Consider the following 25,233-nt stretch of genomic DNA (forward strand, 5'->3'; position numbering starts at 1 on the left):
ATGAATGTGTTGGCTTCCGTTAAGTGTAGGGTAATTGGAAATCATAATACGAGAGAAGATAAGAGACATGATCAAGAATCTCCCTTTCCCTTTCCCCTTCCCCCTCTCTGTGTTTGCCAAATGAGGAAGGTGGAACGTTGGAGAATCTGACCGTGAAAAACGAAAAACAAAAGGATGGTGATCAACAATATTGTGGGCCTATTTTTGTGGGATACATGACTCAAAATTTATAATCATCTCATATCCTACAGATCTGATATTCACATTTGAACTTTGATGCTAATAATAAATCGATAACAAAATAAATTTTGAATGGACGAATAAATCTTTAGTAACCAAAATAAAAAACTGGTTATCTAAATTTGACTTTAAGTCTACCAGAAATGAATGTAACAGTTATGAATTCATAAATATGGACTAAAAAATACAGAGCATAAAAGCGACGGAAAATAATGAAATTCAATGTGTTTTGTCTTATACCGGTGCAATAGTAGATAGAAGAAACCTCAGCTTTTTCCATTTCCATGTTTCAAGTTCCAAAAGGACAATCGTCTCCACCGAACTTCTTCTTCCCAATAAACCTTTCTTGATTGGGATTCCACACACTCTCTGCTTCTCATCCATCCTTTTTACGCTCAATTTTCCCTTTCCTGTTGTTTGATCTTTTTTTGCAGAATTCTCTCTCAATCATGGCTCATACCGATCAAATTAACCCTCGAGGTACCTTTCAATCCTTTCTTTTCTTGTCATACTCTGCTTCTTAGTTGACACGAATAGAGCAATTACTTGCTTGCCCTAATGATTGTACTAATTTTAACATTTTTAAAGCTTTTCTGTTCTGATTTTGTACTGAATTTGATCCACGAATAGAGAAATTACTTACTTCCCCCAATGATTGTACTAATTTTAACATTTGTAAAGCTTTTCTGTTCTGATTTTGTACTGAATTTGATCCACAGATGTTTGTATTGTGGGTGTTGCACGAACACCTATGGGGGACTTCCTTGGTTCTCTTTCATCTCTCTCCGCAACCAAGCTTGGATCCATAGCCATTGAATGTGAGTTACCAATTACCATATTTCTCTTTACTTATATCCCTTGAGCTTCAAGTGTCACATACTATAACCCTAAGATGACCTTCTAACACCGCAGGTGCTCTAAAAAGGGCTAACATTGATCCACAACTAGTCCAAGAAGTTTTCTTTGGAAATGTCCTGAGTGCAAATTTAGGTCAAGCTCCTGCAAGACAGGCTGCATTAGGTGCAGGCATACCAAATACAGTCATTTGTACAACTATTAATAAAGTATGTTCATCTGGGATGAAAGGTTAGTCTTTACCTTTATTGAATAAAATGCTTTTAATTCTTTATAATTATATAACACGAATTCTGTTTTTCCAACTCAGCAACAATGATCGCAGCACAAAGCATTCAAGTTGGTGCAAATGATATTGTAGTGGCTGGTGGCATGGAAAGCATGTCTAATACACCTAAATATGTAGCAGGATCAAGGTTAGTCTCAACTGTTAAATATACATCTCATTTTGTACTTTTTATGATATTATTGATGACATACATACATATGTATTAAATTAAATCAACAGAAAGGGATCTCGACTAGGACATGATGTTATCATTGATGGCATGGTCAAAGATGGTCTTTGGGATGTTTACAATGACTTTGGAATGGGAGTTTGTGGTGAGTTATGTGCTGAAAGCTTCAAGATAACAAGAGAAGATCAAGATAATTATGCTGTTAGAAGTTTCAACCGAGGAATTGCTGCACAAAAGAAAGGCGCATTCAAATGGGAAATAGTTCCGGTGAGAGTCAAACTTTATGGTCAACAAGATGATGACGTGGCATAGGTTAAATTATCTTACCATGGTGGTTTCTCGTGTAGGTGAAAGTTTCTTTGGGAAGAGGGAAAGGAACTATAGTTGTTGATAAAGATGAAGGCTTAACAAAGGTAAATAGTATTTTTTTTTTAAACAGTTTTGTAGATTATTTATGGATTAATGTTTTGGATAATTTGTTTTTTGTGTAGTTTGATGAAACAAAATTGAGGAATTTAAGACCAAGTTTCAAGGTTGAAGGTGGTTCAGTCACTGCAGGCAATGCTTCTAGTATAAGGTCTGATACTGACTCTGTCACTGTCATTGTTATTGTCACTGTTACTGTTTCTTATAAGATGATGAATGCACAGTGATGGAGCAGCTGCATTAGTGCTAGTGAGTGGAAAAAAGGCATTAGAACTTGGATTAAAAGTGATTGCTAGAATAAGAGGTTTTGCTGATGCTGCTCAAGCCCCTGAATTATTTCCAACTGCTCCCGCTCTTGCAATACCAAAAGCTATTTCAAATGCTGGATTAAAACCTTCACAAATCGATTACTATGAAATAAACGAAGCCTTTTCTGTAAGTATTCATTCATGTGTCAAATGAATTCAAATAATCAAATCCACACTTTTTTATTGTTTTTGTGTTGATGAATTTGTGATTTGGAAATTGGAATTGTAGGTTGTGGCTTTGGCTAACAAGAAGTTGTTAGGAATTGGTGATGAGCAACTTAATGTTCATGGTGGAGCTGTATCGTTAGGGCATCCATTAGGTTGTAGTGGAGCTCGGATTTTGGTTACCTTGCTAGGGGTATTATCGGAAAATAATGGAAAGTTTGGGGTTGCTGGTATTTGCAATGGGGGTGGAGGAGCATCTGCGCTTGTTCTTGAGCTCATGCCATCTTCAAGGATGAGTCACTCCAGATTGTGACAAGGAAATTGTAATGATGTCTGTCTCGATTAAGTGTTTGTTGTATAAATAAAGTTTGTTTCTTTTCTAGACTAAATAAACTGTCTTAATAAGAATAAATGACCATTTTACCCTTACATTTCAACAAACAATAATATTTTTACATATTGGAATCTAAATAATGGCTAATGTACAAAATAATACAGCTAACATAGTTGACTGAAAGGTAACAGAAGAGGGCATGCTACCACTATCCTTGCGAAAGAACATCCCTTCATATAATGGAATGTTGATGAGAATTATCAAACCACACAAAACCATCTGTACCCCTAACTCACTAAAACCATTAATGTCTGAATCCATAATCATCCACTTTACTCCATTAACAAAACTGAGAACATTAACGAGTGCAAGTGTTGATAAAATGTTGAACATTGGTGAGGTGGCACCAAATTCCATGATCTCTTTGTTGTATCTCTGTAACGCATCTTCTTCAGAAACCTTTGATGTGATGACAAAACCAGAAGTGGTGAAACCCATTGACTTGAAGACGACATCACAGAATCCAAAAAGGTAAGAAGTTAATCTTCTGTATAACCACATTCTTTGGTCATTCCACCAACCTTTTATTGTCCCTCCTAACCAGTAAAACTCCCCTAAACTGTAGGCGTATTTTCCAACAAATACATACGCGAAAGGTAGAAACCAGTAGCTTGATAACTGTAGGTATAAATAGTTAAGCACAATCAAACATATGAATGCTATTTATAGTAAAACAAAATGTATTGATTTTGAAATGCTTGAAAAGTCAAACCTTTGGGAACAGAGAGATGCGTGCGAGGAGACAATAAGAAGGGACAGAAACGTAATATAGCGTAGCCCAACAATTTGCAGCCCATAAGAGGTAACAGCAATAAGAAATTTGAAGTCTCAGTGGAATTTTGTTGTGCCCGAATACAAGGGGGCAGTATTGGGATAAGAATATCTGGAAGTCACCTTCTGCCCATCTTTTTGTCTGTATAAGTGTCTGTAACAGTGTAGTTGGAGAAAGTCCTAGGAACGCTTTTCTTTTTGGATTTAAATGGACAGATCTCCAACCTCTACATTTTATGGATAATCCAGTAATGATATCTTCAACTGGACACCCATACTTTACTCCCATCTGTATGGATACAGTTAAATCATAGCACAATGTTATATATATATATATATATATATATATATATATATATATATATATATATATATATATATATAGAGAGAGAGAGAGAGAGAGAGAGAGAGAGACCTCTTTTCCCCATTGAGTGTTGTGTTCATAGCTACAGCTTACAAGAATTTTGCATTCGTTTTCGATCGCGTCAATACTTTCTGTAATTTCTTTATGATTCTCTTTCTCGCAATTGATTTTTGAGTCGAGGGTATAGATTCTGCCACAGAGAGTATCTCTTCTGTGAAAGCAACCACTTCCAACGTATAGGCACCCTCCATAAGAGTCCAAACCTCCAACCTCCACCTTTATCAAAAGGGTAATATGGTCAGTTACTTACATTCAGACAGACAGTTCATTCGGTCTAAAAAGAAACAATCTTACATCATTGATGACCATTAGAGAATTGCTGTAAACATCGTTTCTTGTAAGATTATCAAAGTTTTGTGGAAACTGTACGAATGCAATATTATTTTGGCTCCTTTCATCCATGAAAAAGCACATGGCATCTCGTATAGATTCTGAGTTGTTTGAGTACATATCACAATCTACATTTAGAATAATTGGGTTGTTGCTTATCTTTGATGACACCCGTATCTGTTGATTCATTTACAAATGAGTAAATCGACCAAATCTTCAATTCATGTTCTTTTTGTTATACATGAATTGATGTGTTGAATATAGATTACCAGAGCATTCATGGCTCCAGCTTTGAAGTTATGATGCCATTCAGGTCTCTTCTCACGTGCCACGTATACCAAACCTGGCAAACTTTTCCCATCTGTATCTCTTGCTTCTGGATCTCTTTGATCAATTAGTATCTATATATAAAAGTTTAAACTTTATGTATATAATTATAAATAGTATATAAGTTATGTTTTTTTTTAAAAAAAAAAATATGTAGTATGTGAAAGATGTGAAGTACTTGGATAATAGCCTGATGGTCATTTTTGTTTGAACCCAAAACCCATTCGTGAAACCCTTTATGCTCTTTTCTCATCTCTTCTGTCACTTTCCCTAAACTTGTGGTGTCATCTATTCGTTTCCTCATTTCTTCATATTTATTCTGTTTGGTTATATAAATTAAATATAATTATTAATTTATGATACTAGTTTATTATTTATGTAATTATGTTGCGAGGTCTGACCTTGATGGATGACCATTCGTTGTTGATAGGAGATACATGAGCAAAGTAAGCTGAGGGTGAACGTGGCTCAATCTTGTACCTTTTGCAAAAAGGTAGCCAGTGCTTCGAGAAACGAGAAGCTTCTAGAAGTGCATAGAACATTAACTCTGATCCACCATCGTCGGAGACATAAATGTTGAGCTTTTCCGGTGGGTAATCGTATGCCATCATGGATAACACTGTGTTTATCACCATTAATGGCGGCTCTATTACTGGGTCAGCTGTACAGACAAATATGTCAACACCAGGAAGCACGTTTTCGTACCTGCAAACATAAGGAGACGACATTAACATCACAACAGCCACATGTTGAAGATAAGATTGTGGATAATAATTGAGAAATTAAGAGACTTGAGAGAGAGTTGCTCTTTGAAGGTCTGGTGTGTGACTGGATTCCATCGAACCAACTGGGTTATGAGCCAGTAGAAAGTGAACCATAGCTCAGCCATGAACAATCCAATCCATAAATATCTTCCGGTTTTGCCCTTTTCGGGTGTTTGGGTTGCTCTATAAACGCATATCAAACATATACCCATCGCCATTGATGCTGCATAAACCTTGAACAAGGTTCTTCCTTTAGCTTGCTTGGTTTCAAATAAAGGAAAGTGTTCTATGTCTCCCATCTTTTGCTCTGTGTGCGTGACTGTGTGTGTGCTTTTCTTTTGATGTTTTATTTGGTGGTTCTGGCATGCAAGGCAGGTCGAGTATTGTTGTTTTCTATTCTTGTTTTCTTCCTTATGAGTTATCGAAGGGAAGGGATGGAATTCATCACATAGGAGTTGGCATTTGGTAACATCCACAAAATAGTAAAGACAAATAAAAAGGAAAAGGAAAAGGAAAAATGAGTCACCTCACCCATAGGGATGATAGGGGCGGACCGTTCAGGGCCCATCTTTTAAAGCAACCTAAATTTTTCATAGAAATTGTTATATTTTGAAGATAATACAAATAATTTTCTTTTAAGTATTGATTTGTTATAAAAAACTTGATTACATGTATGTATTTTAAAGGCTTATTTTTTTATCTCGTCATGAGTTCAAAATATGTTTGGAACGACCTTAAAATGAATAGTGGTGTAAATGATCCAACTAGAGACACGGGTCATGGGTTGGGGTTGAATTGGAGTCTTTTGACAAACTGCCTTTGTTCTGTAGTCAATAACCTTATTAAGTTATTAGATATACACAATGAATCCAAAAGTAAACGAGTTAAAACACAAACGCCAATCGAAGTTGTTTACGAAAAAGATTTATTGACAACCTAATACATGTAGTGTGTTAGTGCATCAATTGAGCAATGTTGCAACGTTTGGTGTTTGTTACACAGTAAAGCAATATATAGTTCGGTTGATGTGACCTACGTCTACGAGCAGGAATAGAAGATTATTATCGAGTCGGGTTATCCATTCCGATCACCAAATTCCAAGTCACATATTAACAATGTGGCTATTGTCATGTTGTTTAAGTCTTCAATTATTTCACTATATTCACATAAATCTCTAACCTACTCAAAAATCTACATATTTAGATTAGGTAAGTCTTTTGTCTTTTAGCAAAAGACAAAGTTTATATCTTATAAACTTTGAGTTTATAAAATATAAACTTCTTTTTCCTTTTTTCTTCATGATGGCCGAAAATGAGGGAGAAATAAAGAGCGATGGCTTTCTTCTTAGTTAAATCAAAAGAAATAAAGCATGATGCAGGCATAGGGACAAGCTTGTCTAAAGTGTTTATTGGATAAAGACCTTTACATTAAGTTCATGCTTTAAATAGTTAGTGTCTTGCACTCTTAGTGGTGCTTCTTTCCTCCCATGGCCGAAGTTATTTCTCTCCCTCTCATTTTCTCTTAATTAATTAAGAACACTTGAGATTACTTGTTTTTACATGCCCTCTTTAAGTTCATATTGGTTATGAACTTAAAGCTTAAGGGTTTAAGAGTTTATGGACTAGCATCTACATCAAGTTGAGTCATCGTTGGTGTCTCAAGGGTTCCACATTCTACATCAACTTCCAAGCCTCCCAAGAGGACCCAACGAACAACAAATGTTATTTCTTCTTCCTTTCTATGGTTGGTGCTTAAATCTTTCTATAACTTGCAAGATGATCCTTGCCTCCTTGGTGGGTATAAATGTTTATGTTATTTTTGAAAATCATAAGCCTTTCGTTTGCCATTTTGTAGTTTTTGAAACTAGTTTTGAAATAAAACTCAAAAATATTTACATAGTACTCAAATTAATCTCATTAAAATAATGCTCTTCATGATCCAAACTCAATGCTTCCCATAACCTACAACATGAACATTATTTCCCATCATTTTAGTAAGCAAATCCATTGCTTTTGAAAACAATCCATTTTTGCATAACATGCAAACAATTTTGATCAAAAGTTTCATCTTTCACTGCAACCAAGATTGGATCCATAGCCATTAAATGTGAGTTACCAATTACCATGTTTCTCTTTACTTATATCCCATAAACTTCAAGTGTCTCATAATATAACTCTAAAATGATCTTTAAACACTATAGGTACTTTACAAAGGGCTAATACTTACTAGTTCAAGAAGTTTTCTTTGGAAATATCCTCAGTAAAAATTCAATTAGGCCAAGCTCTTGTAACACGAGCTGCATTAGGTGTAGGTGCAGGCTTACCAAATAATGTTGAGTTGAATTTCATGAATGCAGAATAAAAACGACATAATCAACTAGATAGGTTTTATATTTAAACTTGTTGTATAAATTAGAGCAAAGTACAAAAAGGATCTAGCTCAACTATATTAACAAACTAATTAACTGCTCTCTACTCTCTATGGCTCTTACATATTGAGCTCTGATTTACAAATGAATACATCAAGACTCTATATATATATATATATATATATATATATATATATATATATATATATATATATATATATATATATATATATATATGCTTAGGTTATTTTGTTTTTACTAACTATTGTGTGCCAGAATGCACAGATCTAGACCACCGGATGTAATAAAATCAAAGGTCATGATCTGGGGGTCTATGATATTACAATAGGGTAACATATATCATATAATCACACAAATTTCAGCATAAAGGCATTTTAGTCAATTGAGACAAATTTAAAAAAGGAAAATCAAGATTTATAGGATAATTAATGATTTTGATTTAAAAAAATCTAATTTTTTTCAAATTAATTCAATTTCAAACGTAATTTGTAAGCATAAATCGATTTTATTCTATCAGAATGTTATTTTATTAGAATGATGTTCTGTAATTCTATTAAAATGATATACAACTATAAACATAATATTATGAACATAATATTATAAACACATATTATCAAGACCAATAATTTCCAATGAATACAAATTTTACATAAGACAAAGTTTAATAGTTTAGAATCAGTAATTACATTCATTCTTAAAGAATACAACTATGAACATAAATTACATTCATTCTTAAAATCTCTTGCAAAAAAATATCGGCATTCTTGAAAGAATCCTCATTCACTTTCTTGTTTCATTCCTAGATGTCTTGTGTATGTTTGACATCTAAGCCACTTAAAAATATGTTAGCATTCTATGAGATTGACATTTTTGTGAGATTGACAATCTGTCAGAATTATATTGCATGAGAATGATTTTATACAAGGAACTGCAAAAGGAGATAAACTCAAGGATGGTAAGTGATCCCTAAGTAAAACTTGAAACATCTGAAAAACATAAGAAACAAAAATCATGTTAAAACATCAACCAGAATACAACCCTTGCAAAATCATTCTTATGTGATTCTACCATAATCATTATTATGTGATTATACCGGAAATACAATTCCGACATAATCATTCTTGTGTGATTCTCCAAAATTATAATACTCTCTACACATTATTCAAATACAAGAATACATTAGATACATAATATTCTTAAAGAATGGAATAATTATTCTTAAATAATGAAACAACTAGAGATAAGAATAAACACCCAATGATGAGGAAAGAAAGTCACTCTCACATAATTAACTTAATTAGCTTAAAGGGAATACATTATAGAATGCACCTGATATATTTCATAATCTAAAAATGATTTCCTCTCTTTCAATATTGAAAAAAAGTGAGAGGAATTCTAAATTTAAAGTATGATAGAATAAGATAATTCCCTGATTTATTTTTGTTTACCTTTGGAGATGAAACGCACAACAATAAACATTCCATCACTAACCATGAATACAATCTGAGACTGTCATATTTTTCTTTGGCATTTCATCAAACACTTTAAGAGCGCTCCCTAAATCACAAAATTTTCTACGAATCATGAATGAAAAAAAAAATTCCAATTCAGAACCATCGACATCAAATTCATATGAACAACAAGATATTTCAACACTGTTATAAAAATCTAAAACTAAAAGTTGAAATTGTAGAAATTAGTTAGTTGGAAGAACGAAGAAAAGAACCTGTTTTCTATGGAATGGAATTGCAAGTCTGGTAAATGTAAAGAAAAGATTAATAATAGTAAAAATTTAACTGTTGGCGCTACTAATAGTTGACTTTTCAGAGTAAAGGCTCAATTTTTCATTAAAAGATTCATCAATGATCAAGAAACACGTAAAAGATCGAAAATTCATAGTAAAATTGAGTATAAACTAACATAGAAAGAAGTGATTGTTGTTACTTGTACAAGAATGCACATAAACGAGTGAATATAATCGTGAATTGATACTGTAAAACTACTATAAAACAATTGGAACTTACAGGTCAATGACTAATCAGATTTAATGGCGCCGATGTAGACACACTCGCAACCACCTTCGCCGATCTTTGCTGATCGGGTGAAGCCATTGGTGGCCGATTTGAGTTTGGGGAATGTAAAGACTCGAAGATTACTTGCTGATCGGCTGAAGCCATTGGTGGCCAATTTGAGTTCGGGGAAAGTAAAGACTCGAAGATTACTTGGTCTCTGTGAAAAACTAGGAACATTAGACCTTCTGTCGATCTATGAAAAAGAATAAGCCTCATTGATATAAGACAAGATATAAGAGAGAGAGACTAGGTCAAATATATTTATTTTATTTTCTTAATTGCAGGATTTCAATTAAATGATCATATAATTAAAAGTACAAAAGGTCTAAAATACCCTTAAATGATTTATTGAATTATTTATTATTTCTTAAATATCTCTCTCTCTCTCTCTCTCTCTCTCTATATATATATATATATATATATATATATATATATATATATATATATATATATATATATATATATATATATATAAAGAAGTTCATGATAAGTAAAATGGAATATTCTCCATAAGTACAAAGGAATATTCCAAGCTTCTTTGTCGTTTTCCATGGAAATCATTGCAACACTAACAAATACACTCATTTGTACAACTATTAATAAAATATATTCATCCATGATGAAAGGTTTATATTATGTTTATAAGTTCATAAGATCAAATGTTTTTATCTTGGTTATGATAATATAAAAGAGTATTTGATTTTACAACTCAACAATGATAATCACAGCACAAAGCATTTAAGTTGGTGCAAATGATATTGTAGTGTATGGTGGCATGGAAAACATGTATAATATACATAAATATGTAGCATGATCAAGATTAGTCTCATGTTGAATGTTCATGTCATTTATACATTTTATGAATTGATGATATATATATATATATATATATATATATATAGAGAGAGAGAGAGAGAGAGAGAATTAACAGATAGGGATCTTAACAATTATGTTGATAGCTTCAAGATAACAAGTGAAGATCAAGACAATTATGTTGTTAAAAGCTTTAACTAAGGAATTACTTACTTCAAAAATAAAGAAAGGTGAATTCAAATAGGAAATAGTACCGGTGAGAGTCAAACTATATAGTCAACAAGATGATGACATGTAGTGACTGACATTTGGTTATATTATCTTTACCATGGTGGTCTCTCATGTAGTTGAAAGTTTCTTTACGAAGAGGAAAGGTAACTTTAGTTGTTGATAAATATGAAATGTTAACAAAGGTAATTTGTATTTGTTTTTAAAGTTTTTTAGATTATTTATGGAGTAATGTTTGGATAATTTGTTGTTTTTTTTGTGTGTAGTTTGATGAAACAAAGATGAAGAATTTAAGTCATAGTTTTAGAAGATTGTTTGTTACTAAAGGCAATGCTTCAAGTATAAGATATGTTACTATCATTGTTGTCACTATCATTATCATCATTATCATTGGCGTCGGTATCACTGTCACTAACACTGTAATTTGCCACCATCATTGTCACTGTCTTTGTCTTTGTCTTTTTTGTTGAAATTAATTAATTGTTATCTTCTTATCCCATTTACGTTCTTATCTTTTCCTATGTTTTTATCTCTTCCTTAGTTATAGGAAATCTTCATGTATTTATTCTGGAACCTTAATAAACTTTGATTTGATCGGTGTTAATACCAAATTCTTCATGGTATCAGAGCAGGATACCCAGATAAAGCGTCAACCCTAAGTCTGACGCCATGACCAGCGAAGGAACAGCAAACCCCAAGAATGAAACAATTGACACTAGCTCACCCTATTACATCCATGCCTCCGATTCACCAAGACAGATGCAGACCAACGATCCCCTCACCGACAGCAATTACAGTGATTGGGTCCAAGAGATGGCGAACTTCCTGTTTGCAAAGAACAAGATGGGATTTGTAGACGGAACCATTCCGAAGCCTGATGAAAAGGACAACACCTACATGCCATGGATGCGATGCGATGCCATGATAAAGGGGTGGTTGACGACATCCATGGAGAAGACCATCAGAGGCAGTGTCAAATACGCCAATACCTCAGCAGAAATTTGGGCTGATCTAAAGGAACGTTTCGGTAAAGAGAGTGCTCCCCGAGCGTATGAGTTGAAACAAAAACTCACCATAACAAGACAAGGTAACAATTCTGTTTCGGCCTACTATACGACACTTAGGAGCCTTTGGGATGAGATATCCTCGGTCCTACCCACACCCCGATGTACCTGTGGTCGATGTACCTGTGAAATCGGAAAACTTTTAAATGAATTTCAGGAAAAGGAACATTTATATGAGTTCCTTATGGGCCTCGACAATGAGTTCTCAACCATTCGAACTCAAGTCCTCTCAATGAAACCAAATCCCACACTCAGGGAGGCTTACAGGCTTGCATCTAAAGATGAGCAACAACGATCAATTGTAGCCTCCAAAGAAAGCCATGTTGAACCTGTTGCATTCCAGACTTATTCTCGTGAAAGGATCGATAGTGTTAATAAGCGAAACAATGTTGGAGATAAAGGTGGGCAAAAAGATTCCAGACTGGAGCATTGCACCTTTTGTGATCGAGATGGTCACAAGAAAGAGGGTTGTTTCAAAATTATTGGATATCCAGATTGGTGGCCTGGAAAAACGAAGAATGAGAAAGGCAAATCAAAGGTAGCACATGTCGACAGTGAAGCATCCAACATAGGAGGGTTGTCTAACAACCAGTACCAGGTCTTATTGAAGCATCTTTCAGAATCAAACGACAAGATACAAGGTGAAGTATCACGCAAAGCTAACATGGCAGGTAAGTCCAATGCGAAAAATGATGATTGGATCATTGATTCGGGCTCGACTGATCACATTGTTCACAAATGTGACATGCTTGAAAATCTATCAAAGGCTCATTCTGAAACACCCGTAGTAATACCAAATGGAGAAAGCATCTCTGTTGAAGCTACGGGGGATACCACCCTAAATAGTGAAACTAAAATTGGAGGGGTTTTATATATTCCCAGATTTAACTGCAATTTATTATCCGTGAGTCGACTATCAAAAGAACTAAATTGTTTTGTTGGCTTTTACCCGGATTTTTGTATAATGCAGGACTTACACTCGAAGAATTTGATTGGAGCGGGTAAATGCATGCGTGGTCTATATCGAATGAGTGTGCTGAAGGGTGATAGAAGAGTCATGAGTTTGAAGACTGATGGAGAAGTCTGACATTCGAGACTTGGTCATGCCAATATCTCGAAACTTAGTCACATTGATTTTTTGATAAATGTTTCTTTTAGTTTTAAAGACGATGTTTGCCATGCTTGTGTGAAAGCTAAACACACTCGTTCTGTTTTTCCTAAGAGTTTTATTAAATCAAATGAATGCTTTGAACTTATTCACTGTGATGTGTGGGGCAAATATAGAAAACCTTCAACAACTCATGCAAGTTTCTTTCTCACCATTGTCGATGATTATAGTCGTGCTATTTGGGTTTATCTTATTAAACATAAGGATCAAGCAAGTGATTGTTTGATTAACTTTCACAAGATGATTGAAACCCAGTTTGGGAAGCGAATTAAAAGAATTAGATGTGACAACGGAGGGGAGTTCACATCCAACAAAATGAAAGATTTTTACTCACGAGAAGGAATATTATTTGAAACTACGTGCCCATATATACCCCAACAAAATGGGGTGGTTGAACGCAAACATCACCACTTACTTGAGACAGCTCGCGCTTTGATGTTCCAAGGAAGCCTACCAAAAAATTTATGGGGTGAGTGTATTGAAGCAGCTACCTACATCATTAATAGATTGCCATCTAAAGTTATTCACCATAAAAGTCCTTACGAAATTATTTTTGGTAAAAAACCTGATTATGAGGGAATGAGAACCATGGGATGTCTTGCCTATTACCACAGTACGGTGACAGGGGAGACAAATTCGAACCAAAGGGAAGACCAGGAGTTTTCATTGGTTATCCTGTTGGGACCAAAGGGTACAAAGTTTATGATGTGGAACATGGAAAGATTGTAGTTTCGCGTGATATCCAGTTTTTTGAAAAAGTTTTTCCTTATATGAAACTAAAGAAAGAGGGTCATAATCGGTATTCCTTTGAAATTCCCACGTGGCACGAAGACACTATTGAAAGTAGTTTTGGTAAAGAGGGTCTCCGGGTTGATGAGGAAACCCATTCTTCAAGCAATTTGACAGGGCAAATCTTTGAAGATGAAAATGAAGTTCATAGGACATTTGAACCTCACAACACAGCTACACAAGACATACTTGAAGAGGGACAGATCACTTCGCCCGTTGACGACGAAGATCAACTGACGAGACCAAAAAGAAACAGAAGCCAACCAGCACGTTTCCGTGATTTTGATGTCGAGCTGCCACCTTCGATAGACCACACGCAAACCGCTGCTGATCAACCTTCTTCGACGGTATATACCATTGCTAACTACGTTTCATATGATGCTTTTTCTGACTCACATAAAGCTTACTTGGCAGGCATTACAAAAAATAGTGAGCCCAAAACTTTTTACCAAGCCATGAAGGATGAGAAGTGGCGAAAAGCTATGCAAGATGAGATTAAAGCCCTTGAACAAAATGATACATGGTCTCTAGAAAACCTACCGGAAGGCAAACATGCCATTGACTCTAAATGGGTCTACAAGATTAAATATAAGCCTAATGGCGACATCGAAAGATATAAAGCGCGTTTAGTAGCAAAGGGTTTCACCCAAATTGAAGGCATTGATTCTCATGATACTTTTGCTCCGGTTGCTAAGCTCGTGACGGTCCATTGTTTTTTAACAGTCGCTGTCAAAAGAAATTGGAAGTTACATCAATTGGATGTTAATAACGCCTTTTTACATGGCGAACTAGAAGAAGATGTTTATATGAAGATTCCACAGGGGTTTTCAAAACGGGATGACACTCGTGTATGCAAATTGAAGAAGTCGTTATATGGTTTAAAGCAGGCCTCGCGCACATGGTACCAAAAGTTCACTGACGCTTTAGTTGACTTTGGTTATAAGCAGTCCCGAGCTGATCATTCTCTTTTTACGATTCAAGAGGGTGATTTGTTTGCTGCTGTTCTCATTTATGTTGATGATGTTATCATCACGGGAAATCATGTTTCCAAGATCGACTCTACTAAACAACATCTCGACAAAGCCTTTAGCATCAAGGATTTGGGTCCTCTCAAATATTTCCTTGGAATTGAAGTAGCAAAAACTTCAGATGGTCTCGTTATGAGCCAACGGAAATACACTATTGATATTCTTGAAGATTGCGGTCTACTTGGCAGTCGCCCTAGCACATTCCCTATGGAACAACACACGAAGATTGACAAATTTCTTGACAGTCCTCGAACTGATGTCAAGCAATACTGACGCATCATTGGACGTTTGTTGTATTTACAAGCTACTAGACCTGATATCGCGTATTCTGCAAACGTCCTAAGTCAGTTTGTCTCTGACCCACGTGAGGAACACATGAAGGCAGTTACCAGAATTTTGTGATATCTTAAGGCTACCCCTGGTCAAGGAATTTTCATTCCCAAACATGGAGACTTTCACCTTGCCGCTTATTGTGATGCCGACTGACTTGGTTGCGTTACTACACGAAGATCACGTACCGGTTATATTTTACTCTTAGGTGGCTCCCCAGTATCCTGGAAGACAAAGAAGCAATCTGTGGTCTCGCGTTCCTCCGCTGAAGCGGAATATAGGGCCATGGCAACGACTGTTAGTGAAGTCCTTTGGTTCCGATGGTTGTTGCAAGATTTCAATATTTATATAGCCGATCCTACTCCTTTGTTTTGCGACAACCAAGATGCGCGCCACATAGCCAATAATCTTGTCTTCCACGAACGAACAAAACACGTTGAGATGGACTGCTATTTTGTTCGTGAACGTGTGGATTCCCGTGACATTAAGCCTCTCTCCATTGAGTCCAAACATCAGATTGTCGATCTCCTTACTAAGCCCTTGGGTGCTGAACGACTCCAATTCTTACTTAACAAGCTGGGCATTCGTGATCTTCATGCTCCAGCTTGAGGGGGAGTGTTGAAATTAATTAATTGTTATCTTCTTATCCCATTTATGTTCTTATCTTTTCCTGTGTTTTTATCTCTTCCTTAGTTATAGGAAATCTTCATATATTTATTCTGGAACCTTAATAAACTTTGATTTTATCGGTGTTAATACCAAATTCTTCATTTTTCACTATCATAACTGTGATATGTGTTGTTGGGGCTTAATCACTTTAACAAACAATTCAAACAATTTCACACACAAAGCATTAATGCAAATGAAAAACAAAGAACATAATATTTAACGTGGCTCTCACGAATCAGAGTGATTGTTACATTTTGTGTGTGTGTGAGAGAGAGAGAGAGAGAAGGGGGGGAAAGAGAGATTTTATTAATAATGCCAAACTATAATTCTACTATCTCACTTGTTTTCTTCACATGTTACACCGATTAATGGGATCTATATATAAGGAGCAAAACACCTAAAATCAACCTAACGGGTATAAGGTCAAAAGAATGAATCAGACTCTACAACTCATAATCTCCAACTTGGAGGTTGGTCAACCAATTTGTTGTCATACAATTTATAACTTTGTAAACTTCATCTCTCTCTTTCTCTTTCTAGTCCACGCCTTCTCTTCAAGTATCCGGAAGGCCATATGAAGTCATGTACAACATCAACTTCTTTATTGTCGCCACCTTTGTCTATTGGATTCTTTGTGCCAAGGATCTTCTTCAGGTTTAGGGTCACATCACCTATCAATTCCTAAATAAAATTGCACATCATTTGAATGTGTTTCGTCCTACATAAAACATTGGATTCTTTGCCAAGTGGATTACATTCTAGTGGTTGTCATCGTGCAATACACAATCTTGATGTTGCATACCAATTTTTGATACGAAGTTCTTCAACCATATGAGATCCATACTTGCTTCTATAATCGTTATTTGTTTCTGTTGTTGAAAGTTATTGAAAGAGCAACACTTTTCTATAACATGGACAACCAAGTGAATACGGTACCCATGATTGTCAACACTCAACATATTACTTATTATGCTTTTTCCCGAATCCATAGAACTCCCCTTGATCCTGTCCGTTTTTTCGGGAGTGTATGACACATGTTTGGTCTTACTAGCGGCTATAGGGTCAGAAGAGAGAAGAGTAAATCAGACTCCACAACTCAACCAAAAAAGAAAAAACTTTTGGCTATTAGTTAAAAATTGTCTTTATTCATAAATGCTTTAATAAATAAGTTGAAATATGAGTCCTAGTAGACGTATTTTTTACATGTTGCAATCTAAATAATGGCTACTGCACAAAATAATACAGCTAAAATAGTTGACTGGTAGGTAACAGAAGAGGGCATGCTACCATTATCCTTACGAAAGAACATCCCTTCATATAAAGGAATATTAATGAGAATTATCAAACCACATAAAACCATCTGTATCCCTAACTCCCTAAAATGATTAATGTCTGAATCCATAACCACCCACTTTACTCCATTAACAAAACTGAGAACATTAACGAGTGCAAGTGTTGATAAAATGTTGAACATTGGTGACGTGGCACCAAATTCCATGATCTCTTTGTTGTATCTCTGTAACGCATCTTCTTCAGAAACCTTTGATGTGATGACAAAACCAGAAGTGGTGAACCCCATTGACTTGAAGATAACATCACAGAATCCAAAAAGGTAAGAAGTTAATCCTCTGTACAACCACATTCTTTGGTCATTCCACCAACCTCTTACTGTCCCCCCTAACCAGTAAAACTCCCCCAAACTGTAGGCGTATTTTCCAACAAATACATACGCAAAAGGTAGAAACCAGTAGCTCGATAACTGTAGGTATAAATAGTTAAACACAATCAAACATATGAATGCTATTTATAGTAAAACAAAATGTATTGATTTTGAAATGCTTGAAAAGTCAAACCTTTGGGAACAGAGAGATGCGTGCGAGGAGACAATAAGAAGGCACAAAAACATAATATAGCGTAGCCCAGCAATTTACAGGCCATAAAAGGTAACAGCAGTATGAAATTTGAAGTTTTAGTGGAATTTTGTTGTGCCCGAATACAAGGGGGCAGTATTTGGATACGAATATCTGGAATTCGCCTTCTGCCCATCTTTTTGTCTGAATTAGTGTCTGTAACAATGTAGTTGGAGCAAGTCCTAGGAACGCTCTTTTTTTTGGATTTAAGTGGACAGATCTCCAACCTCTACATTTTATGGAAAGTCCAGTAATGATGTCTTCAACTGGACACCCATACTTTAATCCCATCTGTAAGTATACAGTTAGATATATACTGCAATGTGTGTGTGTGTGTGAGAGAGAGAGAGAGAGAGAGAGAGAGAGAGAGACCTCTTTTCCCCATTGAGTGTTGTGTTCATAGCTACAGCTTGCAAAAATTTTGCATTCGTGTTCGATCACGTCAATACTTTCTGTAAATTCTTTATGATTTTGTTTCTCCCAATTGATTTTTGTGTCTAAGGTATAGATTCTGCCACAGAGAGTATCTCTTCTGTGAAAGCAACCACTTCCGATGTATAGGCACCCCCCATACGAGTCCAAACCTCCAATATCCACCTTTACCATAAGGGTAAAATGGTCATTTACTTACATTATAGGGTCCAAAAAGAAAAACAATCTTACATCATTTAAGACCATCAGAGAATTGCTGTAAAGATCGTTTCTTGTAAGATTATCAAAGTTTTGTGGAAACTGTACGAATGCAATATTATTTTGGCTCCTTTCATCCATGAAAAAGCACATGGCATCTCGTATAGATTCTGAGTTGTTTGAGTACATATCGCAATCTACATTTAGAATAATTGGGTTGTTGCTTATCTTTGATGACACCCGTATCTGTTGATTCATTTACAAATGAGTAAATCGCTAATTATTCTTTTTGTTATACATGAAATGATGTGTTGAATATAGATTACCAGAGCATTCATGGCTCCTGCTTTGAAGTTATGATGCCATTCACGTCTCTTCTCACGTGCCACGTATACCAAACCTGGCAAACTTTTCCCTTCTGTATCTCTTGCTTCAGGATCTCTTTGATCAGTTAGTATCTATATATAAAAGTTTATACTTAATATGATTGTAAATAGTATATAATTTAAGTTATGTTTTAAAAACATTTATATGTGAAAGATGTAAAGTACTTGGATAACAGCCTGATGGTCATTTTTGCTTGAATCAACATCCCATTCTTGAAACCCTTTATGCTCTTTTCTTATCTCTTCTGTCACTTTCCCTAACCTTGTAGTGTTATCAATTCGTTTACTCATTTCTTCATATTTATTCTGTTTAATAATATAACATATATAAGAATTTATGTTATTAGTGTATTACTTATGTTGGGACTTGGGAGCCTACCTTGATGAATGACCATTCGTTGTTGATAGGAGATGCATAAGCAAAGTAAGCCGAGGGTGAACGTGGCTCAATCTTGTACCTTTTGCAAAAGGGTAGCCAGTGTTTGGAGAAACGAGAAGCTTCTAGAAGCGCATAGAACGTTAATTCTGATCCACCATCATCGGAGACATAAATGTTGAGCTTTTCCGATGGGTAATCGTATGCCATCATGGATAACACCGTGTTTATCACCATTAATGGTGGTTCTATCACCGGGTCCGCTGTACAGACAAATATGTCAACACCAGGAAGCATGTTTTCATACCTGCAAACATTAGTACACCAGATTCATATCACATACAGCCACATGTTCGAAGAGAAGATTATGGATAATTATTCAGAAATTAATTAAGAGACTTGAGAGAGAGTTGGTCTTTGAAGGTCTGGTGTGTGACAGGATTCCATCGAACCAACTGGGTTATGAGCCAGTAGAAAGTGAACCATAGCTCAGCCATGAACAACCCAATCCATAAATATCTTCCGGTTTTGCCCTTTTCAGGTGTGTGGGTTGCTCTATAAACGCATATCAAACATATAGCCATCGACATTGATGCTGTATAAAGCTTGAACAAAGTTCGTCCCTTAGCTTGCTTGGTTTCAAATAAAGGAATGTGTTCGTCTCCCATCTTTTGCTGTGTGTGTGTGTGTGTGTTTTGATGTTTTATTAGTGGTTGCATGCAAGGTTCTTCCTTATATATGTATTGTGGAAGGGATGTAATTGATTACATAAGTTAGTATTTTCACTATTTTGTAACATCCACAAAATAGTAAAGACAATTAAATAAAAGGAAACGGAAAATAAGTACCTGTGTACGTAACTGATCCAAATAGAGACATTTGTCACTGGTTGGGGTTGAATTGTAGTCTTTTGACATAGGAATATTATTATAATTAAATATAAACTGTATTGGTTATAAATAATATTTTTAATTAATGTATTTTATATTTTTTCAATCAGAAATATTCTTTATAATTAATATATTTCATATTTAATTATAATAATATTCCTGATAATTAATATTTGTTGGCATAGTTAGAAAATCTCATTAAGTTATTATACACAATTGATCCAAAAGTAAATGAATGTAGTGTCGGTTAGTGTATCAATTGAGCAATGTTGCAACGATTAGTGTCTAGGGGCAGGAACCGAAGAACTTTTACTATCGGGTCGGGTTATCCATTAAGATCACCAAATTCCAAGTCACATAATAACACTGTTGTATCCATGGAGAGCATTGCAACCCCAACATGTACAGTCATTTCTACAACTATTAATAAAGTATGTTAATCCGGGATGAAAGGTTGATATAATGTTTATAAGTTCATAAAATCTAATGTTTTTATTTATGTTATGATAATATAATGTGGTATCTGATTTTCCAACTCAACAACAATAACCGCAACACAAAGTATTCAAGTTGGTGCAAATGAGATTGTAGTGTTGGTGGCATGGAAAGCATCTACTACACCCAAATATGTAGCATGATCAAGGTTAGTCACCTATTGATTATTCATGTCATTTGTACATTTTATGATATTATTGATGACATGCATATATGTATTAAATTAACAGATGATCTTAACTAGGACATGGCATTGTAAAGATGATCTATGGGATGCTTACAATGACTTTGGAATGGGAATGACCTATGAGTTATGTGTTGATAACTTCAAGATAAGCAGGGGCGGAGCTTCAATGTTTGATTCAGGTGGGGGATATAATATGTATAAAATTTGGTAAACAGGGGGGCTACAGCAAAAATTTTATATTTTTGGGCCTAAAATGTATAAAATGAAACTATAAGGACTATTTATAAACAAAAAATCGGGGGAGGGGGGGGGGGGCACAGCCCCCCTTGCCCTTATAAAGCTCTGCCAATGAAGATAAGAAGAGAATATCAAGATAATTATATTGTTTGAAGTTTTAAACAAGGAATTATTGCAAAAAAGAAAGGTGCATTGAAATAGGAAATAGTTTCGGTGAGAGTCAAACTTTATAGTCAACAATATAATGACATGACATGACGTGACTGTCATTTGGTTATAGTATCTTACCATGATGGTTGTATACGTGAAAGTTTTTATTTCAGAAGAGGGAAGTTAACTACATTTGTTGATAAATGAAATTTTAACAATCCGTTTTTGTGTAGTTTGATGAAATAAAGTTGAGGAATTTAAGTCATAGTTTCAAGCTAGGTTGAGGGTGGTTTGGTTAGGAAAGCAATGCTTCAAGTATAAGGCATGTCACTATCATTGTTGTCATTGTCACTACCACTTTCAGTGTCTTGGTCTCGGTCTCGGTCTTTGTGTAACACCCAAAAATGGTGATAAAAATTTTCATCGAAAGACTATCAATTTCATTCATTAAATTGTTTCAAAACCATCACCAAATATAATACCCAAAATATCATAGTACAATTATTGAAAATGCGGAAATCATAAGGGGAGGATGTTGTGCCATCATGTCGGGTCTTTCCCTTTCAATCCAGAAGTACCTGAAACCATAAACATAAACTATAAGTACAAAGCTTAGTGATTTCTCGATAATATCACATACCAATCATACAGTTGGGCTTAACCCTTGGGTATGTTCCAACTCGATCAACACATAAGGGCTCAGCCCGTGAGCCTCGCCTTGGGTATATTTCAACCTGATCAATACATATGTCCCCGCCCTAGGGTATCTTTCAACCCAATCATACAATAGTAGGGCCCGCCCTGGGTCTATTTCAACCCGAACATGTGATAATAGGCCCCACCCTGGGGTTTATTTCAACTCGGACATGCAAACACATATAAGCCGCATAAAAGCTATCATCCCGCATAGCACAATAATGGACCGGCATTGGTGTCTTCGACTCCTATGGACACAGTGAGAAAACTCACCTCACAGACAAATAATAAGCTAAAACCACACGCTGCTCCGAAACCAACTCTACCGGTCACCTTTACAAATAACAGTGAGCAAAACTCAGGCTACAGCTCAAAATACTCAAAATACCCTGTAAGTCAAACTTGGTCAAAATCATGGTCAAAGTTAAAAGTCAACCAAGTCAAATCCATTGGAAAAAAACCCTACCATAGGGTCTCACGTCGTGACTAGTCCTTGGTCACGTTGTGAGAGTCGAGCAGGTCCGATCCTAGCAACTCACTCCCGACACAGATAACTCAGCCATGGATTCTTATTGAACTAACCTCACGACATGGGAATCATAGAGTCACATCGTGAATTCCATGAACTCAACAATATACGGGGTTAATCTTTGTCGCATCGTGAGACCTGATATCTCACGTTATGACTACGACCTGAAGCCAAAAGTCAACGTTTTAAGTCCTTATTATGTTAAGCCATTGAACCCATCTTATCCGAAAGCTAAAGGGGGCCCCTAAGGCCCATAAAAATGTTTGCTTTGTGGTCATGCTTGCACTATGCATGACCCGACCCATTCTAGGTCAAAAAGTGGGAAAATATGCATCAAACTCTCATGCATGGCTCTTATACCTCACCAACTTCCAGATCTAGTCAATATGATGATCAAAGAACCCTTAGAATCCATAAAGTTGCTAACTTTATGGATTTACTTCACTCAAGCATGCTTAACATGAAGAAATATGGACAAAATCCTAGATTTATCCATAGTATACAATCAAGTTTGAACCTTTGGTACTTACAAAGGTCTAACAGCAAGAAAAGATGATGATGATACTTTGCCCACTCCACCACTAGAGCACTTCTTTCCTTTTCTTCTCTTCTTCGTCAAGCTAGAAAATGTACCAAAATGACCAAGGGCTTCAACAATGATTGATATCAGGGTTTCTGGAGGCTTAGAGTGTGAGGGAGGCTGAAGGTGGACAACCCTAGCCCTCTCATTCCATTAAAACTGAAAATTTAAGGTTTTGGTCATCAAACCGCTCTCACGTCGTGAGCAACAAGGGCTCACGTCGTGAGATTCAAAGAATGTGGGTCAACGGGTCAACCTTGACTCACGACGTGAGAAGCGTTGCTCACGTCTTGACTTCATTCAAATGATAAAGAAACCTCGAAATCATGCACCTTAAAACTGAATGTACACTTTGTCACTGTTATAACTTTGATACATGTTAGCGTTTGAGCACTTTAACAAACAATTTCATACATAGTATTAATGCATATGAAAAACAAAGAACATAATATATAATGTGGTTCACACGAATACTTATGAGAACCCGACAAACTTTTTTGCTGTAGATTTTTTTTTAAAAAAAATTATGCATCTCTAAAACGTATGTGTGTGTGTATATATATATATATATATATATATATATATATATATATATATATATGTGTGTGTGTGTGTGTAAGAACTTATGTTTAAACAAATTTCAAAAAAAATTTGCATATATGTATATTTGCGTTGTACACATATGCATTACATGATATGCATATATGCTCATTTCATATATACACATGTTTTGAAAATTTTTTAAACAAAAGTTCTTATATATTAGGGGCGTCGATCGAGTAAAATTTTCGGGTTTCGGGTAGAACGAGTATTTCTTTAAAAAAAAAATACCCGATACCCGACCTATATGGTAATTCGGGTTTTCGGGTTTTAGGTCGGGTCGGGTAATTATCGGGTATACTCGAAAATGTTTCTTTTTTTTATTTTTTTTACTTTTATTTTTGCATTTAGGTTGGTTTAGTAAAATATTGGGTAGCAAAATATTTCATTTCAAGTTAAAGAAGTTAAAAGTATGTGAGTATTTTGAAGAGCATGCGCATGTCATTCTAGTGTATTGAATCTCGAGGAAATTAACCCCATGTTTAACACACATATTTTGAATCCAACTAATTTTAGGTTATATTGTAATCTCAACTACAACAATTTATTATGTTTATTATTGGATTAAATAACTCTTATTAGGTTATATTGGATTCAAAACCAGAATTTGTTGCATCACTTCATTGTTACTGTTGTATAATGTATGTTCATGATGCATGACTAGTGAAAATATGCATTAGGAGAATTTTCAGCCTATAACGAAGATGGAGGCTGAGAATTGTATCTTTGTGTCGATCAAGAAGAAGTAAAGGGTTTTAATTTTTTTTCAAGCGTGTTTTTGCCTCCTGTTACCAATAGTCTAATACCCTATATAATATATGGGATATGGGATATACTAATATTTAAATATACTATGTATTATTTTAAAAAATGAATTCAGGTATTCGGGTATACCCGAGAATTAATATTCATACCTAAAACCCGACCTATACTATTATCGGGTTAACCTATTACCCGAATGTCCATACCCATTACCCGCTCTACCCGACCCATTCTACCCGAATTCGGAACGGGTCGGGTGGGTAGAACGGGTTTCGGTTATTTTCGACAGGCCTATTATATATACACATTTTAGAGGTACATAATATATTTTCTTTTTTTTTTGAAAAAAAAATCTACAACAAAAAAGGTTCACTGGTTTTCACGAATATAAAGATTCTCAAAAGATCCTAACCGTATATATAAAAGGAGCATAACACATAAAATATGCCTAACGGCTATAAGGTCAAAAGAGTAAATCATACTCCACAACTCACCAATCTCCTACTTCGAGTGGAGGTTGCTTAACCAATCTATTGTCATACAATCTAGAACTTTGTAACCATCATCTCTATCTAGTCCACACTTTCTCTTCAAGTACCGGTAAAGCCAGGTGAATTCATGAACAACTTCAATTTCTCAGTTGTCACCACCTTAGTCTGTTGGATTCTTTGTAGCAAGGATCTTTTTCAGGTTTAGAGTCTCAACACTTATCTCTTCTTAGATAAAATGGTACCTTATTTGAATGTATTTTGTCCTACCATGAAACATTGGATTCATTGCCAAAAATGGATTG

At 35.3% G+C, this 25,233-nt stretch overlaps 3 protein-coding genes across 3 annotated transcripts; 1 reads left to right on the forward strand and 2 right to left on the reverse strand.

Moving 5' to 3' along the window:
• Positions 1–454: 454 nt before the first annotated feature.
• Positions 455–2,881, forward strand: LOC111912655 (acetyl-CoA acetyltransferase, cytosolic 1). Its single transcript, XM_023908676.3, has 9 exons — positions 455–720; positions 960–1,058; positions 1,153–1,326; positions 1,406–1,511; positions 1,604–1,820; positions 1,901–1,966; positions 2,045–2,130; positions 2,204–2,414; positions 2,517–2,881. The coding sequence occupies exons 1-9, from the start codon at positions 690–692 to the stop codon at positions 2,763–2,765; spliced, it is 1,239 nt and encodes a 412-aa protein (XP_023764444.1). The 5' UTR covers positions 455–689; the 3' UTR covers positions 2,766–2,881.
• Positions 2,517–5,928, reverse strand: LOC111910898 (cellulose synthase-like protein E6). Its single transcript, XM_023906978.3, has 8 exons — positions 5,490–5,928; positions 5,100–5,403; positions 4,877–5,017; positions 4,641–4,772; positions 4,336–4,548; positions 4,033–4,257; positions 3,559–3,906; positions 2,517–3,464 (listed from the first exon to the last, which is right to left on the reverse strand). Exons 1-8 carry the CDS (start codon positions 5,759–5,761, stop codon positions 2,919–2,921), a joined length of 2,181 nt encoding a protein of 726 aa, XP_023762746.1. The 5' UTR covers positions 5,762–5,928; the 3' UTR covers positions 2,517–2,918.
• Positions 5,929–17,148: 11,220 nt separating this feature from the next.
• LOC111913559 (cellulose synthase-like protein E6) lies at positions 17,149–20,152 on the reverse strand. The gene is made up of 8 exons (XM_023909554.3): positions 19,714–20,152; positions 19,318–19,621; positions 19,104–19,244; positions 18,879–19,010; positions 18,586–18,798; positions 18,295–18,519; positions 17,866–18,213; positions 17,149–17,771 (listed from the first exon to the last, which is right to left on the reverse strand). The coding sequence occupies exons 1-8, from the start codon at positions 20,031–20,033 to the stop codon at positions 17,226–17,228; spliced, it is 2,229 nt and encodes a 742-aa protein (XP_023765322.3). The 5' UTR covers positions 20,034–20,152; the 3' UTR covers positions 17,149–17,225.
• Between the last annotated feature and the right edge of the window lie 5,081 nt (positions 20,153–25,233).

The sequence above is a fragment of the Lactuca sativa genome, chromosome 7 (assembly GCF_002870075.4).
Source record: "Lactuca sativa cultivar Salinas chromosome 7, Lsat_Salinas_v11, whole genome shotgun sequence".
Classification (NCBI taxonomy): Eukaryota; Viridiplantae; Streptophyta; class Magnoliopsida; order Asterales; family Asteraceae; genus Lactuca; species Lactuca sativa.

Excerpts from the sequence above, each read along its gene's own strand:
- LOC111912655 (XM_023908676.3), top strand. The coding sequence starts at position 690 with ATGGCTCATACCGATCAAATTAACCCTCGAG. Across the intron at positions 1,967-2,044 it reads AAGATGAAGGCTTAACAAAG|TTTGATGAAACAAAATTGAG; the intron begins GTAAATAGTATT and ends TTTTTTGTGTAG. Across the intron at positions 2,415-2,516 it reads AAATAAACGAAGCCTTTTCT|GTTGTGGCTTTGGCTAACAA; the intron begins GTAAGTATTCAT and ends TTGGAATTGTAG.
- LOC111910898 (XM_023906978.3), bottom strand. The coding sequence starts at position 5,761 with ATGGGAGACATAGAACACTTTCCTTTATTTGAAACCAAGCAAGCTAAA. Across the intron at positions 5,018-5,099 it reads ACGAATGGTCATCCATCAAG|AATAAATATGAAGAAATGAG; the intron begins GTCAGACCTCGC and ends ATAACCAAACAG. Across the intron at positions 4,258-4,335 it reads CTCTAATGGTCATCAATGAT|GTGGAGGTTGGAGGTTTGGA; the intron begins GTAAGATTGTTT and ends CTTTTGATAAAG.
- LOC111913559 (XM_023909554.3), bottom strand. The coding sequence starts at position 20,033 with ATGCAACCACTAATAAAACATCAAAACACACACACACACACACAGCAA. Across the intron at positions 19,622-19,713 it reads AAAGACCAACTCTCTCTCAA|GTATGAAAACATGCTTCCTG; the intron begins GTCTCTTAATTA and ends TAATGTTTGCAG. Across the intron at positions 19,011-19,103 it reads ACCATCAGGCTGTTATCCAA|ATACTAACTGATCAAAGAGA; the intron begins GTACTTTACATC and ends TTTTATATATAG.